At 42.1% G+C, this 12,472-nt stretch overlaps 2 protein-coding genes across 20 annotated transcripts in view; one reads left to right on the top strand and one right to left on the bottom strand.

Moving 5' to 3' along the window:
- Positions 1–402: 402 nt before the first annotated feature.
- MSANTD3 (Myb/SANT DNA binding domain containing 3) lies at positions 403–8,858 on the bottom strand. 14 transcript variants are annotated; one of them, XM_080378634.1, is made up of 5 exons: positions 8,720–8,858; positions 6,164–6,259; positions 5,130–5,186; positions 2,532–2,977; positions 403–1,233 (listed from the first exon to the last, which is right to left on the bottom strand). In XM_080378634.1, the coding sequence occupies exons 4-5, from the start codon at positions 2,944–2,946 to the stop codon at positions 824–826; spliced, it is 825 nt and encodes a 274-aa protein (XP_080234760.1). In that variant the 5' UTR covers positions 2,947–2,977; positions 5,130–5,186; positions 6,164–6,259; positions 8,720–8,858; the 3' UTR covers positions 403–823. The 14 variants fall into 14 exon arrangements, with proteins under 14 accessions (XP_080234760.1, XP_080234762.1, XP_080234759.1 ...); XM_080378636.1 differs by having other exon boundaries at positions 6,164–6,243; positions 8,720–8,845; XM_080378633.1 differs by lacking the exon at positions 8,720–8,858 and adding an exon at positions 8,299–8,593.
- Positions 8,658–12,472, top strand: part of LOC308060193 (uncharacterized protein) — a 23,319-nt gene continuing 19,504 nt past the window's right edge. For 3 of the 6 annotated variants that reach the window (XR_013926644.1, XM_080378610.1, XM_080378608.1), the window contains exons 1-4: positions 9,525–9,663; positions 9,776–9,853; positions 10,759–10,827; positions 11,307–11,337. Coding sequence is in view for 5 of the 6 variants with exons in the window: in XM_080378610.1 (XP_080234736.1) it covers positions 9,803–9,853; positions 10,759–10,827; positions 11,307–11,337 (151 nt within the window). In the remaining variant the exon portion in view is untranslated. The other 3 variants (XM_080378612.1, XM_080378611.1, XM_080378609.1) reach the window with 3 other exon arrangements.

Raw genomic sequence — 12,472 nt, 5'->3', positions numbered from 1 at the left:
GACTCCAGGTGAACAGCACACCGCTGGCAGCAGCATGCAACCCTCCTATTTTGGTATTCTACTTGAATACAAGATGGGCCTGGAAAAGAAAGGACAAGCACGATGGCTTTTGAGGAAGAACTCACCTTCTTTCCAACTTTTTAAGGGTCAAGGCTCAAAGAACTAGAGGCCTACTCCACAACCGTTCTCTCAATCAGCCAGCCAGCTGGAAAATATTACTGTTCTTCATAAGCAAAGGACTCAGTTACTATGGTGGTCCTCTTCCTACTTCCTTCATTTTCACATCTTCTATGAAGAATAAGTTATGAACTATATTAACTAGAGAAGGGTTTTTTTTTCCTAAGCCCCAGCATAACAATCCAACCAATATTTGTCAATCACCTTTTGTCTCAATAGTAGAGAGCAACTCCAAACCTTGCTTTTATTCGGGAAATAGTTGATAGAAAGAAATAGAAATCAAAATAAATACTATAACCTGATGTTTAAAGCTGTTACGTTTTCTCAAGAACAACAATGTAAGAATACCCAGAGTACCTTAAATTTCAAAAGGATGTTAGGGTATTCTGAGGGGAACATACATTCACATTTTAGAACACTGTGTATGTCTGAGAGTTAAACAAATCAGAACTACCTACAATTGAACAATACAGTTTTCCCCTTGGTGGACTCTACCACTGTTTCCCTAAACATTAAGAGTCAAAGTGTGTTCACTATCAGCCAGGCACCTATCCTGTCACTGTACATTCACATTAAAACATCCTCTTTCCAGTGCACGTTACTCATAAATGTGCTCAATCAGACTGACTCTCTGCCCCTTTATGTTCTAGGGTGAATTAGGAAAGGGTCTGTTAAACGATGATACAGGCCATTCTTTTGTGATGGTCTGCAGTTTTCTCTCCCAATACATTTTCTTTTTATTTAGCACTTCCATTTTTATCCTGTGTTCTTCTTCAGCCATCTCACACTCTCTTTCTATTTGCTGTATTTTTGCCACATGAACTTCATTCATTTGGATTAACTGCAGTTGCAAAATTGACATTTGCTGATGATGTTCTTCCTCATGCATCTTTTTCAGAGCACTTTCCTGAGATGCTTTACTTCTGTAGTTCTTATCTGCTGCTATTCTGCCATCAGAACATGAAGGCTCAGGTTGGGAGGTACCTTCACATACTGGGAAATGTACCAGCACTTTCTCTTCATCACAAAGTTCTCTATTTGAGACAACAAATAACTCTGCAAAACATAAGAGGAAGAAGTATTACAGTATTCCCTTCTTCTCCCTCAAGAAACATGAACTTGCAGTAATTTAGTTATTGGTGTATGCATCTAAACCTTGTGCTTCTGTACCATAGCACAGGAGCCATTACATAATGCAGTTCTGTTACAGAATACTAAGGGCACCATGAGCTGAACTGAACCACTTTGGGCTCTGTTGATAAACCTCTATGGCTATGACAGCAGCTCAGAATACTGAAGTGGATGTAGACATTTATAAGTAGACATCTAAATTTAGGTGGCTGAGCCTGGAGCTGAACCGTAATGCAGTTGTTTAAGCCAAATCCATATATGATTTGCAATATTGTTATGAAAGATCTGAGTATCAGGTGAAGAGCTGTATCAATATGAATACCAAGAGGCTGAAGGAATACTACAAAGAATATTATTTATTCCTTCCTTATCATTATTGTGCATATTGTAAACACAGTGGTGTATATTTTAAGGAAAATTTACGTTATTCTAACTTTGGGAAGGTTCTATCAATTCTTCTAGAATAAAAGAAACTACTAACGGAATAAAAGTTACCACTGGAAATAAGGGTCTCTAAATACATTCCTTTACAAATCCTGATGACTACTTACGGTAAATATAATTATGAAAGAAACATTGTAAGAATGTTATCTAACAATGTAGTTACTGTTGTCTTTTGAGCAAGGATAGTCTTATACGTGTGATCTTGACATAGTGAAGTTTGCAAGTAACTGCTGTAGCCACCCTTCCTTCTGGTTTTGGATTATGCCTTCTCTGTACGCTTGCCAAACAAAGAAGAATGTAGTGCTGAACTTTTCTGGAAAGGCCATTCTTCAATGTGGACTGCAGTGTGAAATATGGCTCTACATACTCTTTTTAGTCCTTGAAAACAAAGGAGAAAAGACCTGCAGGGAACTCTTGCAGCAGACAATTGTGTATCAATTTGCTGCTGGTGGCTTTTTTTTTTTTTCCATGCTCAGACAACCTTTTCCCAGCAAAAGGCTACTTTATAAAGGATCAAACTATCCTTGGGACTGTTCTCTGGAAAGCCAGCATGATGGCTACTGCAATGCTACAAAAATGCTGGAAAAAACTGAGTAAAATCTGAGTTTAACTCCTGGGGGGCTAGGGAAATACAGAGTCTTGGAATATCATAGCTCTGAAATTACTTTTCTATAACCAGCAGTCACAGCTAAGTGGGAGATTTAGACTGCTGAAAGAGAATCACTGGCAAAATCACATACAAAAAAATACGACTTGCAACATTACAGTAACACTTATACCTTGATTAGAAGCATCAGGCTGATATTCAGAATCTTCTTCTGGTGGGCTCTGCAAAAAGTACATTTGCTCAGGCATTATGCTGGTAATCTTCTCTTTCCCTATGATGTGAGTATTTATAAGTGGACTAATACTTCTTTTTACCTTCTCCCGCCTCTCATGTGCCATTATCTTTTTTGTCCGTGCCTTGATATTTTCCCAGCATTTCTTTAACTGTTTGAAGTCTCGCAGTGATACACTGGGCTGTGAATTATATTCATGAGCTAGTGCTTGCCAGGTACGTTGTTTCAGAGCAATCGTTCTTGCATCACTTTTTTTACATTCAAGTACGTATTTGTATTTTTCAACTAATGCAAGCAGCACACTCTTCTCCACTTCTGAGAAGTATTTAGCAGGTTTTATTATTTCGTTTTGCATTTTCTACTGTTTCTCCAAGAAGCCAAAAATCCTATGAAAACAACGTTGAAAGAAAAAAACAAAACAAAACAAACACACAAATTAGAACTGGTTACAGTACCAGGAAACCATGTTTCAGCAAGTAACTCCTAAGCATAGATTCTGATTCTAACACACTTCATTTTCTAGAATAGTTTGTGAATCCTTCTGGAGTACATAATGAAACATTCAGGTAAGATACAGTATAATTATATTATAATTACAGTATAATTCTATATTGCAACTTTAGTAGCTACACAGTTACAGAAGTACACTATCTCTCCTCTTTGTTAAGATCTATCTTCATACAAAATACTCAGTATTCAATTTACTTAGTAACTTGTTTAATAACTTGTTTTCCTATTAATTGCACTTTGTTAACACCCGGATAGTTTTCAAAGTCCTGAACTGTGGTACAGGTTCTGAAATCCAGCCCATAACAGCTTCAGGTTTAAGTGTAAAGCCACCTTTAGTAGGTCTGGGTTTCCTCTGGTACACAGAAGACCCTCTTCTGCCCTTGCTGACTGTCTCCATAATATTTGAAAGTTGTATGAGAAATGGTAGTAAGAAGTTATCTTTTTAAAGACTTCTCCACCATGTTCAGCCCTTCTTGACTGACATCCAATAGGCAGCAGGATCCTGACCAGTATTACAATACAGAGAAGATACAAGTGTTGCAAGACATGAACTAATTATGGGAACTAACTGTTCTGAAGGTACAGGTCCTTCATCCTTTATTGCTGACTCTGTGCATGTGCCACTCTTTCTTATGCTTGCACTGCCGGTCATCTCAGGAGCAAATGACCAGGCTAAAAAGAATTTTGACCTCACTCAATACAGCCACTGCTATATAATTACACCAAGTTAACAACTGCCTCTCTTCTCAAGCCTAGGACTTACACAGGCAACAGAAAAAGGGTACTTGATACCAGGGAATTCTTAGCCGTAAAAAAAATAAAAATAAAGCAGTGCTTCTTTGAATTATTAACACATGACTCTGCTGCAAAATGTAGGTTTTTCTTTTGTCTTTGCATACTTCTTTCCCCATTCCTTTCCTCTACAACTGTGTTGCCCTGATTACTTTTATATTTTGGACAAAACGTTCTGGATTATTAAGCAGAAAAAGGGAAGTAATGCTGATTTAGCTTACATTTTTTCTGGTTTTAGTTATAAAATTCAGAGGTGGAAAATATATAATGAGATAATTGGTTCATATTCCTAAGAGTCTAGGACTCTCCCAAAACAAGTTTTCTAGTATTTTGCCCACTGTTTCCACTACTTCCCTTATAACGTTACTTGAAGATGCAACAGACATCACTAGCAGACTTTCTCTTTTCAGAATTCTTTTCTTTAACTCCACTGCACTAGCACTCTCTTCATACTATCTTCGTAATCTCTTTTCTCCAAACATCTCAATACTTACAGTTATTCTCATCTCTTTCAGTGAAAGTAACTACTTATATTTACAAAGAAAATTAGCAGATTAACTAATATTAAAATGAGAACCCAAGTCTGCGGTAAGAACAGGAGCTTTCTCAGGCAGCCCATAAAATAAGACAAAACCCAGCAAAATGAAGAGGAGTCAAAGAATAGAGGAGGCAGTAGAACAAAGCCTAGAATAGCAGAACTGAAACAAAGTGAATAGAAATAAGGAATAGTCTGCCCCTAAGTCAAAGGCATGAAGTCAGTAGCTGTAGCTAAGTTGTATCCCTACTGAAAAAGAGGCAAACCCCACTCAGTTTGTATTTTCTGTCACTGCTCAACTGGGTAATCACCGGGCATTTATCGAGTGGACAGCCGGCACCTGTGTGGTTCCTAGCTAGTCACAGTTCTGCAGTCTTTTACCAAATGCTGGTGTCATGACATGGGAAAGCTGGAGCTTTTGCAGCAGACAGGAATTAGGGGACAAAGGGAAAGATCCACAGGAAACAGAGTTGTTTGCTTTGCAAGAAAGAAAAAAGGTGGAAGAGGGAAAAGAACTGGGTGATTAAGTCTAAGAAGACAGTTCCCTGATCCAGCATTTCCTCCATCAAACTATATAAAGTTATTTATTACTTTCTGTGAAAACTTAGTCACCCCACATGTTGGTGACAGGACTTCTTAAACACTTAAAACCCCACAGAACAAACTAAGTGTACATAAACAAACTTGAAAGTATCACATACCAATTATTATAACGTCTAAGTCTAAGAGACAGAAGAGAACATCTGCTTCAGAAGTTCCTTAAATGAAAAATACATTAAAAAAATAAGCAAAAGTCAGGAAATGGACATCCTAACAAAGATATACTGAAAACTGGCAACTTTGCTCCATGAAACAGCTCTCAAAACATGTAAAATAAGAGACCTATAATGAAACAGACTGTCTACTAATATATTTTACTAACATACTTACTGTACCATTCCAAACCATTGAGCTGCTTTGGACAGCTGCTGAAATTAAATTCTTGGGACTAAATATTGATGCTTCAACCTGCCTTAGCCTCAGTTTCACTGAAGAACAGGACAAAAAGCAGTCCCAGCAGCAAGTCATAAGGTCCAATAGCTTATGACCCTGAAAAGCCAGGATGAGAAACTGTGTGATTCTGCCGTCTGCTGATGCGTATCAATCTTCTTTCTAGCTTTGAAAAGGTGTGAGAATCTCAGACCAAAAATTGTGAAACATTTGTGCACAGAAATCCCTTTAATTAGAGAAACAACGGATTTTCAAAAAGTTAAACAATGATACCGGGACTTCTGGATTTCAGGTGCTAAATATTTAGCCACACAGACTGGCAGAGATCAACTGATTCCAAATATGATTTCATATATATTAACAAGCTACGTACTAGAATAAAAGTTGATCTTTCATGGATGCAGCTACAGCAAACTCTTAAGTATCACTTATATACCACACTATCATTACTAATATTTTTACTGTGCTAGCATCTGAGATCCCCAGTCATAAGACTAAATACTGTACATTTAAGAGCAGAAACATAGGTCCTAATCTGAGAAGAATACAGTATATTAGTCTTCCCTTCCCCCGTAACATCCCTAACTATTCTTTCCTACACATACACACTGTACTTGTGTCCTTTCCATGAAAAAGCCAGGATTATGATCTAGGATGCATAAAAGAACTCAAGAACTGGTGAAAGCAGTTTAATGCACTTACTGCACACAAGAAAAGAGTTCTTGAAGATTCTTTTCAAGCTCACCTGCTTAGACTGCTGGCTTCAATATATTAAAGCCCATTTTCAATTAGATGAATGGAAAGCACTCCGAGATGTCAGAGAACCTAGAATACTGAGAAGCTGCAACAAACCACCACCATATATTTATAGTCACGTCTATTCTTTATGCGTATCAATCACCTTCTGGCAGCCTGCTAGGGCCTCTGCAGAATATGAGAAAGGACTCTCACAAGCTCAAACAATTTCCATTTTGAGGCTACAAGATCCTTTCAGGACATATGCCTAGGATATAATTTATCCTAGTAGGAATCTGTGCTGAAATTGAAATAGTTCACTGCATATAGCTCATACAGTAAACAGGATTCATTTGGGAATGTGTGGGCATATGAAGACAGTTGCACAGTAAATTCTAAGAAACAAAGCATGGAAGGCTTCTCCCACTCTTACAGGTGCCCAGGCTCTAAGACATGTGCAGTAAGGAAGTAGTTTATGCTAAATATCTTCTCCTGGCATGGCTCAATTCACAACTTGCCTTAAAACAAATCAGTATCCTATGTATTTGTCTTCTCACACAAACCTTTATTCCTTTAATAAATTATATATCAACTCCTCATTCTTCCTTTGAAATGTTGCATGGCATTCTTCTTTTAAAGACTGTAAGGGATGTGCTATGATCTGCTGGAAAAATGTCTTTGGGGAAAAAAAAAATCACACAAGTGAAGAAGTGTACATATGTATTACTTTGCATACACACACCTAAATGTACACCTAAAATCCAACCAGCTGTAAAGAAGCCCATTTAAAAAAACACAGACCACTTCATGTTGGCATGTGTGAGCATTTTCAGTCCCTGAAATATTTTTTTTAGGCATAAGAAAAATGCAAAAAGAAAGTTGCAGTGGAAGATTTAACGTAAACATTAAGGTTACACTAACCAAACCCAAAATAATTTGCTAGCAAACTGTGGTCACTTAATGGTGTGAAAATGGAATTCATTTACTAATGCCAACAGGATTATTACCAGAATGTGTTAAAAGTATGAGAAAAAGAATATTTATTTATCCAACTTAAAATTGCAGATGAAGCTTTAAGCATAGTCAGTAATTAAAAGCACTGGAAAGAAATCATAATTCTGTCTTTTTCATCCAGTGGCGGGTAAAAGAAAGGTATGGAAATGCAATGACCCTAACTAGTCACAACAACAGGTTTGTATTTCATTTGAATGGCAGAACCAGCAGTAAACAGTGTCCTTCTTCCTCAAATGTTAGGTTTTCCTCACCGAGCTTCCCTCAGAGTGCTCCAGGCCTGACCCTGTCTACCTTGAGACTTGAAATCACTAGGTAATTAGGTGCGTATTACAAATATGAATGAGATCTATGTGGAAATTGTGTTACAATATAATCAGATAAAACAGACGAACAAACCCTTTGGGTGCTTTCCCCCCCCCCCATTTCCCACCACCCCTTTTTAATACAAATTAATAGTGATCATGGATCATCCAGCAAATAACAAAATATTGGTTAAAAATCAACAGTACTTCGCCAAAAATTTCTCCTGCAGATTTTATATACAAATACACGCAAAGGTATTTTTAAAAATACAGGTAATATTACACATACACACACATAGAGGCATTTTAAGCGGGTCATCCCCCTACCTATGGAGGACATCCAAAGCAGTTTGTGCAAAGAAAGGTAATGGACGCAGGTTATTTCGAACGATTGTCTGAAATTCATCAGAAATAGGCATAAACAGGAATCCTACCAGACTCTCCTGCACCCGAACTTCTCAGACATTAACTCGAGCTTGTTTTTATTTCCTCGCTAGCTCCTCTTCGGCTTGCTCGAGAACGGAGAGCGGGTCCCGGCTCGACAAAGACGGCCACTCCACCCAGGGCGAGCATGCGGGCTGCGGCTGGCGCGGCTTCAGGGACATCTGCCGCGGCGGGAGGCACCGCAAACGGCCACGCTGTCACCCAGCGCCCGCGGAGCCCGCGCTCTGCGGCGGCGGCGGGGACAGCCCCACCCTGCAGCCCCCCGGCTTCTCCCCTCTCGTAACAAAGCGCCGCCGAGAGCCGCCGCCGCCGGCTCGGCCCCCTCCCTCCCTCCCTCCTCCCCCCCTCCTCCCCCGCGCTGGGCGGCCGGGCCTGCCTCCCTCACCTCCTCGCCGGCAGGTCGCCGCCGCTCCTTCAGCTCCCCGCAAACCCCGCGCTGGATTTCCGCCTCTCCCGAGCACAGGCGCCGCCGCACCGGCCTCCCCCTCCACCGCAGGGCCGGCCAACGGAGCCCGCCGTGCCGTCCCGGGGAACTCCGAGCCCCAATGCGCGGCGGCGCTGCGGGGGGTGCGTGTATTCTGGGCAGCAACGTGCGAGCATCCGGCGGCCGCCAGGACGGGGTAGGGGTGGCCCCGCCTGCACCTGGCGCGGCCGGCGGGCAGAGCTCCCGGGCCACACATCGCTAGCGCGGTACCCGCCACCCCCCTCCCTCCTCCCCGCTGCGGAGCGGGACGGCACGGGAGTCCCTGACCCCGCCCGCCCTTCTGTCCCGGTGCGGCGGCAGCGTACGCCAGCTCGGGCCTTACCTCCGACAGCGGACGGCGGAGCGACGCGCGTGTGCGCCAGCGCCCCCAGCGGCGGCGGAGGGAGGCGGGCCGGGGGTACCGTTCCGCCGCCGCGCCCCGCGCCTTCCCGTCGGCGCGGAGCTCTCGTTCCCCGCTACCGTCTTGTCCCCCCCGGGCCGGCCGGGCTCCCGCGCCCCTTCCGCGCCTGGCGTGACGCAGTTCCTGCCTGCCCGGTGCGCCCCGGGGGCCCTGCCGGCGGCGGCGGTGGGAGCGTAACGGCGGGCGCGACCGAGCGGCTGGCGGGCGGCACGCGGCGGCTCTCCCTCGGTGCCCGCCCCTCCGCGGCCGTCTGAGGAGGAGCGGGGGCCGCGGCGGCCGTAGGCGCGGCGGGGAGCCACCCTGCCAGCGGGGCGGTGGGACGGGGCCGGTGCGGCAGCGGGGAGCGGCCCTGGGTCGCCGGCCGCCTCGGGCGCTCCGGGTGCTGCCCGCTCCCGGGCTGGGGGTAAGTTGGGCGCCGCAGCGGCCCGGCGGTTTGCCCGGCGAGCAGGTGCCCGTCCCTTCCCCGGCAGGGCTGGAGGTGCTGGCGAGGCCGCTCCCCCGCGCCGTGCCGTGCCGCCCCGGGGCCGGCTGGCTCTCGGCGCCGGTGTTCCCGTGGGGTCTGCGGCCCCGGGCGGCAGCGGGCCTGCCTCACACAGCCCCGTCGCGCCCCCGTTACAGAGGCGCGCTGCCCGCCCCGGCCCGCGCCGCCCGGTGTCATCCGGCCCAGCGGCTGCGCGCCTCTCCATCCCGGGAAAGGAGCCGGGAACGCGTGAAATCGTTCGGATTAGTTTAGTTTCTTCCGGTGGCTTTGTGTTTCCTGAGGGGAACTCGTAGAGAAGAACCGTTTCTTTCCACGCTGTACCTTTGCTCTCAAGTTAAAAATAGGATCGCTAGCCTGGAGATGTAGAGGTTGAACGTAACTGGAGGTGAGGCACAGATTGAAGTGGGAGCATGCATGACCCTTAAATAGGTGGAACAAGAACATGAGTGATATTGTGAAGGTAAAACAAGTTTGCAATCTTTTTGCAATTTTCCTAGAGTTTCCTTGTCATCTAAAGATCAAACATGGACCCTGAAGCTGAAATAAAGAAGCAAGTAAACCCTTTTTACTGCAATGTAAGTATTCCTAGCTGAAAATTGTAACTAACACAGAACAGTTTTGGCAAAACAAAGTTGGACTAAGTCAAGCGTGCACTTTTTTTTTCTCCCCTCCCCTTGAGCAAAATGGAAAAGTAGTTCTGGAGTTGAACTTACTTTGCTGTCTGTCATGTTTGACTTGGTTGTGTGTCGGGAATCAATTTATTAAAATTAACAATTTTAATATTACTGTGTTTCTAAATAAAGGTGTTCTTTTAAAGTGGAAGATTAAACTGCAGCTCCTGTTGAGGGGGAAGAAAATCCTAATTTATCTGGTTCTCAGTTTTATTGCTGCTGGTTTTTAGTATCTTGAATTTTATAGAGAAGGAGAAAATATTTGGACTGCCTTTGTTCATTCACATGAATTTAATCCTAATCTGCTGCTGTTCTGAACCGGCCCAGGCATAAAGCAGCTGTGATTGGAAAACTTCATATGATGAGAGAGGCAGGCCCTAAACTGGTCAGAGTTAAGTGTGTTAGTCTGAATACAGCATGGAGGAGAACTGGCTTATTTTAGGCAGGTGTCCTGGGTTGTTACAGTATGCGGTGCCTCTGGTTCAGACTGATTAATAGTGGGTGAGGAAGGTCTTGGATCTGTCTTTACTTACCCCCACAAAAATACGCTATGAGATAGCTGCAGGGTTCTGGAGACATCTGAAATGTCTATGTGATGTGGAGATTCCTTTTTGTTTCACTGTATTTTCGTGGTCTTGGAGCCTCATAAAGAAAAGTTATAGAAGCTGCTTTAGTTTGTCTTTGGAGGAGTAGTACTTTTGTAGAATTTACATGTACTGATATTTTGATAGCAGACTTGTTTTAGTATCGGTCATATTTTTTCTCTGTTGGTATGTGTGCAATGCTAGAAATACTTCTCTTTAACCTAGATTTGCAAAATCTGGTGTGCTTCAGCATTAAACTTGCAGACTCATTTCCTCGGATTCAAACACAAGACGGTAAGACCAGTTTTTGAATGAACCTTTTGTCAGATTTTACAGATTTATTTAGCAATAGAATATGTGTTTATAATCTGAATTGTAATGTATTGTTAAAACATGCAATTTCAGGTATTTAGCTAGGTTTGTTGCTGTACTATTTTTTTACTGCAATAAAGTAGAACTTATTTCCTGACAGGACTAATATACAAAACTGTAGTTACAACTTTGTGTCTCATATTCTGTATTAGTAAAGACAATACATGAGAATATATGGCTGTTAATGAGTGCAGACCAGAATTACTTAAATAATAGACAATCTAGGAAAAAAGATGTATGTCTCTTTCAAGTTTCATGTAATTATCTATTCATTTGAGATTAACATCAACATTACCTAATTACCTAATTTATTTTCTAAATAATAAAATGCTTGCATTGTCATTTCTTGAATCTGAAGTGTCTGTCTGTCTTCCTTGTTGGTTGATGACTTGGTAACTTAGGTTGAAGAAGCATTGAAAGCTCATGGCATTGGTAAGTGCAAAATTTTCCACTTCCTACTCTGTTCTAGACATGTGCCTTTTTCCCCACCCTGATGTAGTTGTTTATGAAACAAACAAGAAAGATTTCCTCAAGACTTGTGCTTTAAGAACTGTCTTGCGTTCTTTAATGACATATCTAATCCTATGACAATAAAATCAATAATATGAGCAAGAGGTATGCAAAATTTATTAAAAAACTGCTAGCTACAATACTACAAATCACCTACATTAAAGTTCTGAGAAACCTTAAAGAACTCAAGACCTTCAAGATTTAAAATATATTTTAAAAAACTATGCTGCTTAAAGCATGTAGAAATACTTGTTTTGGTATATACTTTGTTTGGTGGGGTTTTTTTAAATAACTTATTAAAAATATTTTAGTTAGCTGAAGCAAAGTACTTTTAATAGGTTTAATATATCATTAAACCTTCCTCGGTCTTTATGAACTGGTCTAGTTCCAGAAGGAATGAGGGTCTAACTATGTTCATAATAGTTTGCCTATTTCTGTTTCATGATGCACCAAAATGTATTTACAGGTTTCTGCAGTGCACTACTCCTAGGGTTTGGTTTGAAAGTTGTGGTCCAAGTTATACATAGGCATTGTACCTACCAATCTGGGAATTTGTACAGACTATAAAGGAAATATAAGTGGTTAATCTTTAGCAGCTGGATCTAATGAAATGAATGCCCTGAAATGTTTAGAGGTGAATTGGCAGACAGTCACCATATATCTTTATTTATTTTTTTTTTTCCTTTCTAAAAGGATCAGCTGGCCACTGAAAAACTGGATGAGTTCTAGTGACCAGAATATGAATTGTGTTATTAGAGTCTTTGCAGGTTTATCTTCGTAACACTTTATTTCTTGTTTTTTACTCTTCTACTCTTTTCATTAAGGTAATTTCAGAAGGTTGGTGGTAATGCAGCTGGTATTAAGCAACATCTAATCGACAGGAACAAGATGGCAATTTTTTCAGTTGTCAATACAATATAGTTTGTAACTTAAATACTCAAGAAGAGTTTTCATGAAGATTATCTCTGTAATCTAAGTGTATGTGTCTCTTTCTGATGCAATAGGATAGGTTGAAGCCTTCTTTCTCGCACCTTCTCTATAGGGTTTATTGTAAGCC

The sequence above is a fragment of the Falco punctatus genome (assembly GCF_963210335.1).
Source record: "Falco punctatus genome assembly, chromosome: 3".
NCBI classification, from domain to species: Eukaryota; Metazoa; Chordata; class Aves; order Falconiformes; family Falconidae; genus Falco; species Falco punctatus.
The sequence above is the reverse complement of the archived record's forward strand: the minus strand, read 5'-3'. Positions and strand labels throughout refer to the sequence as shown.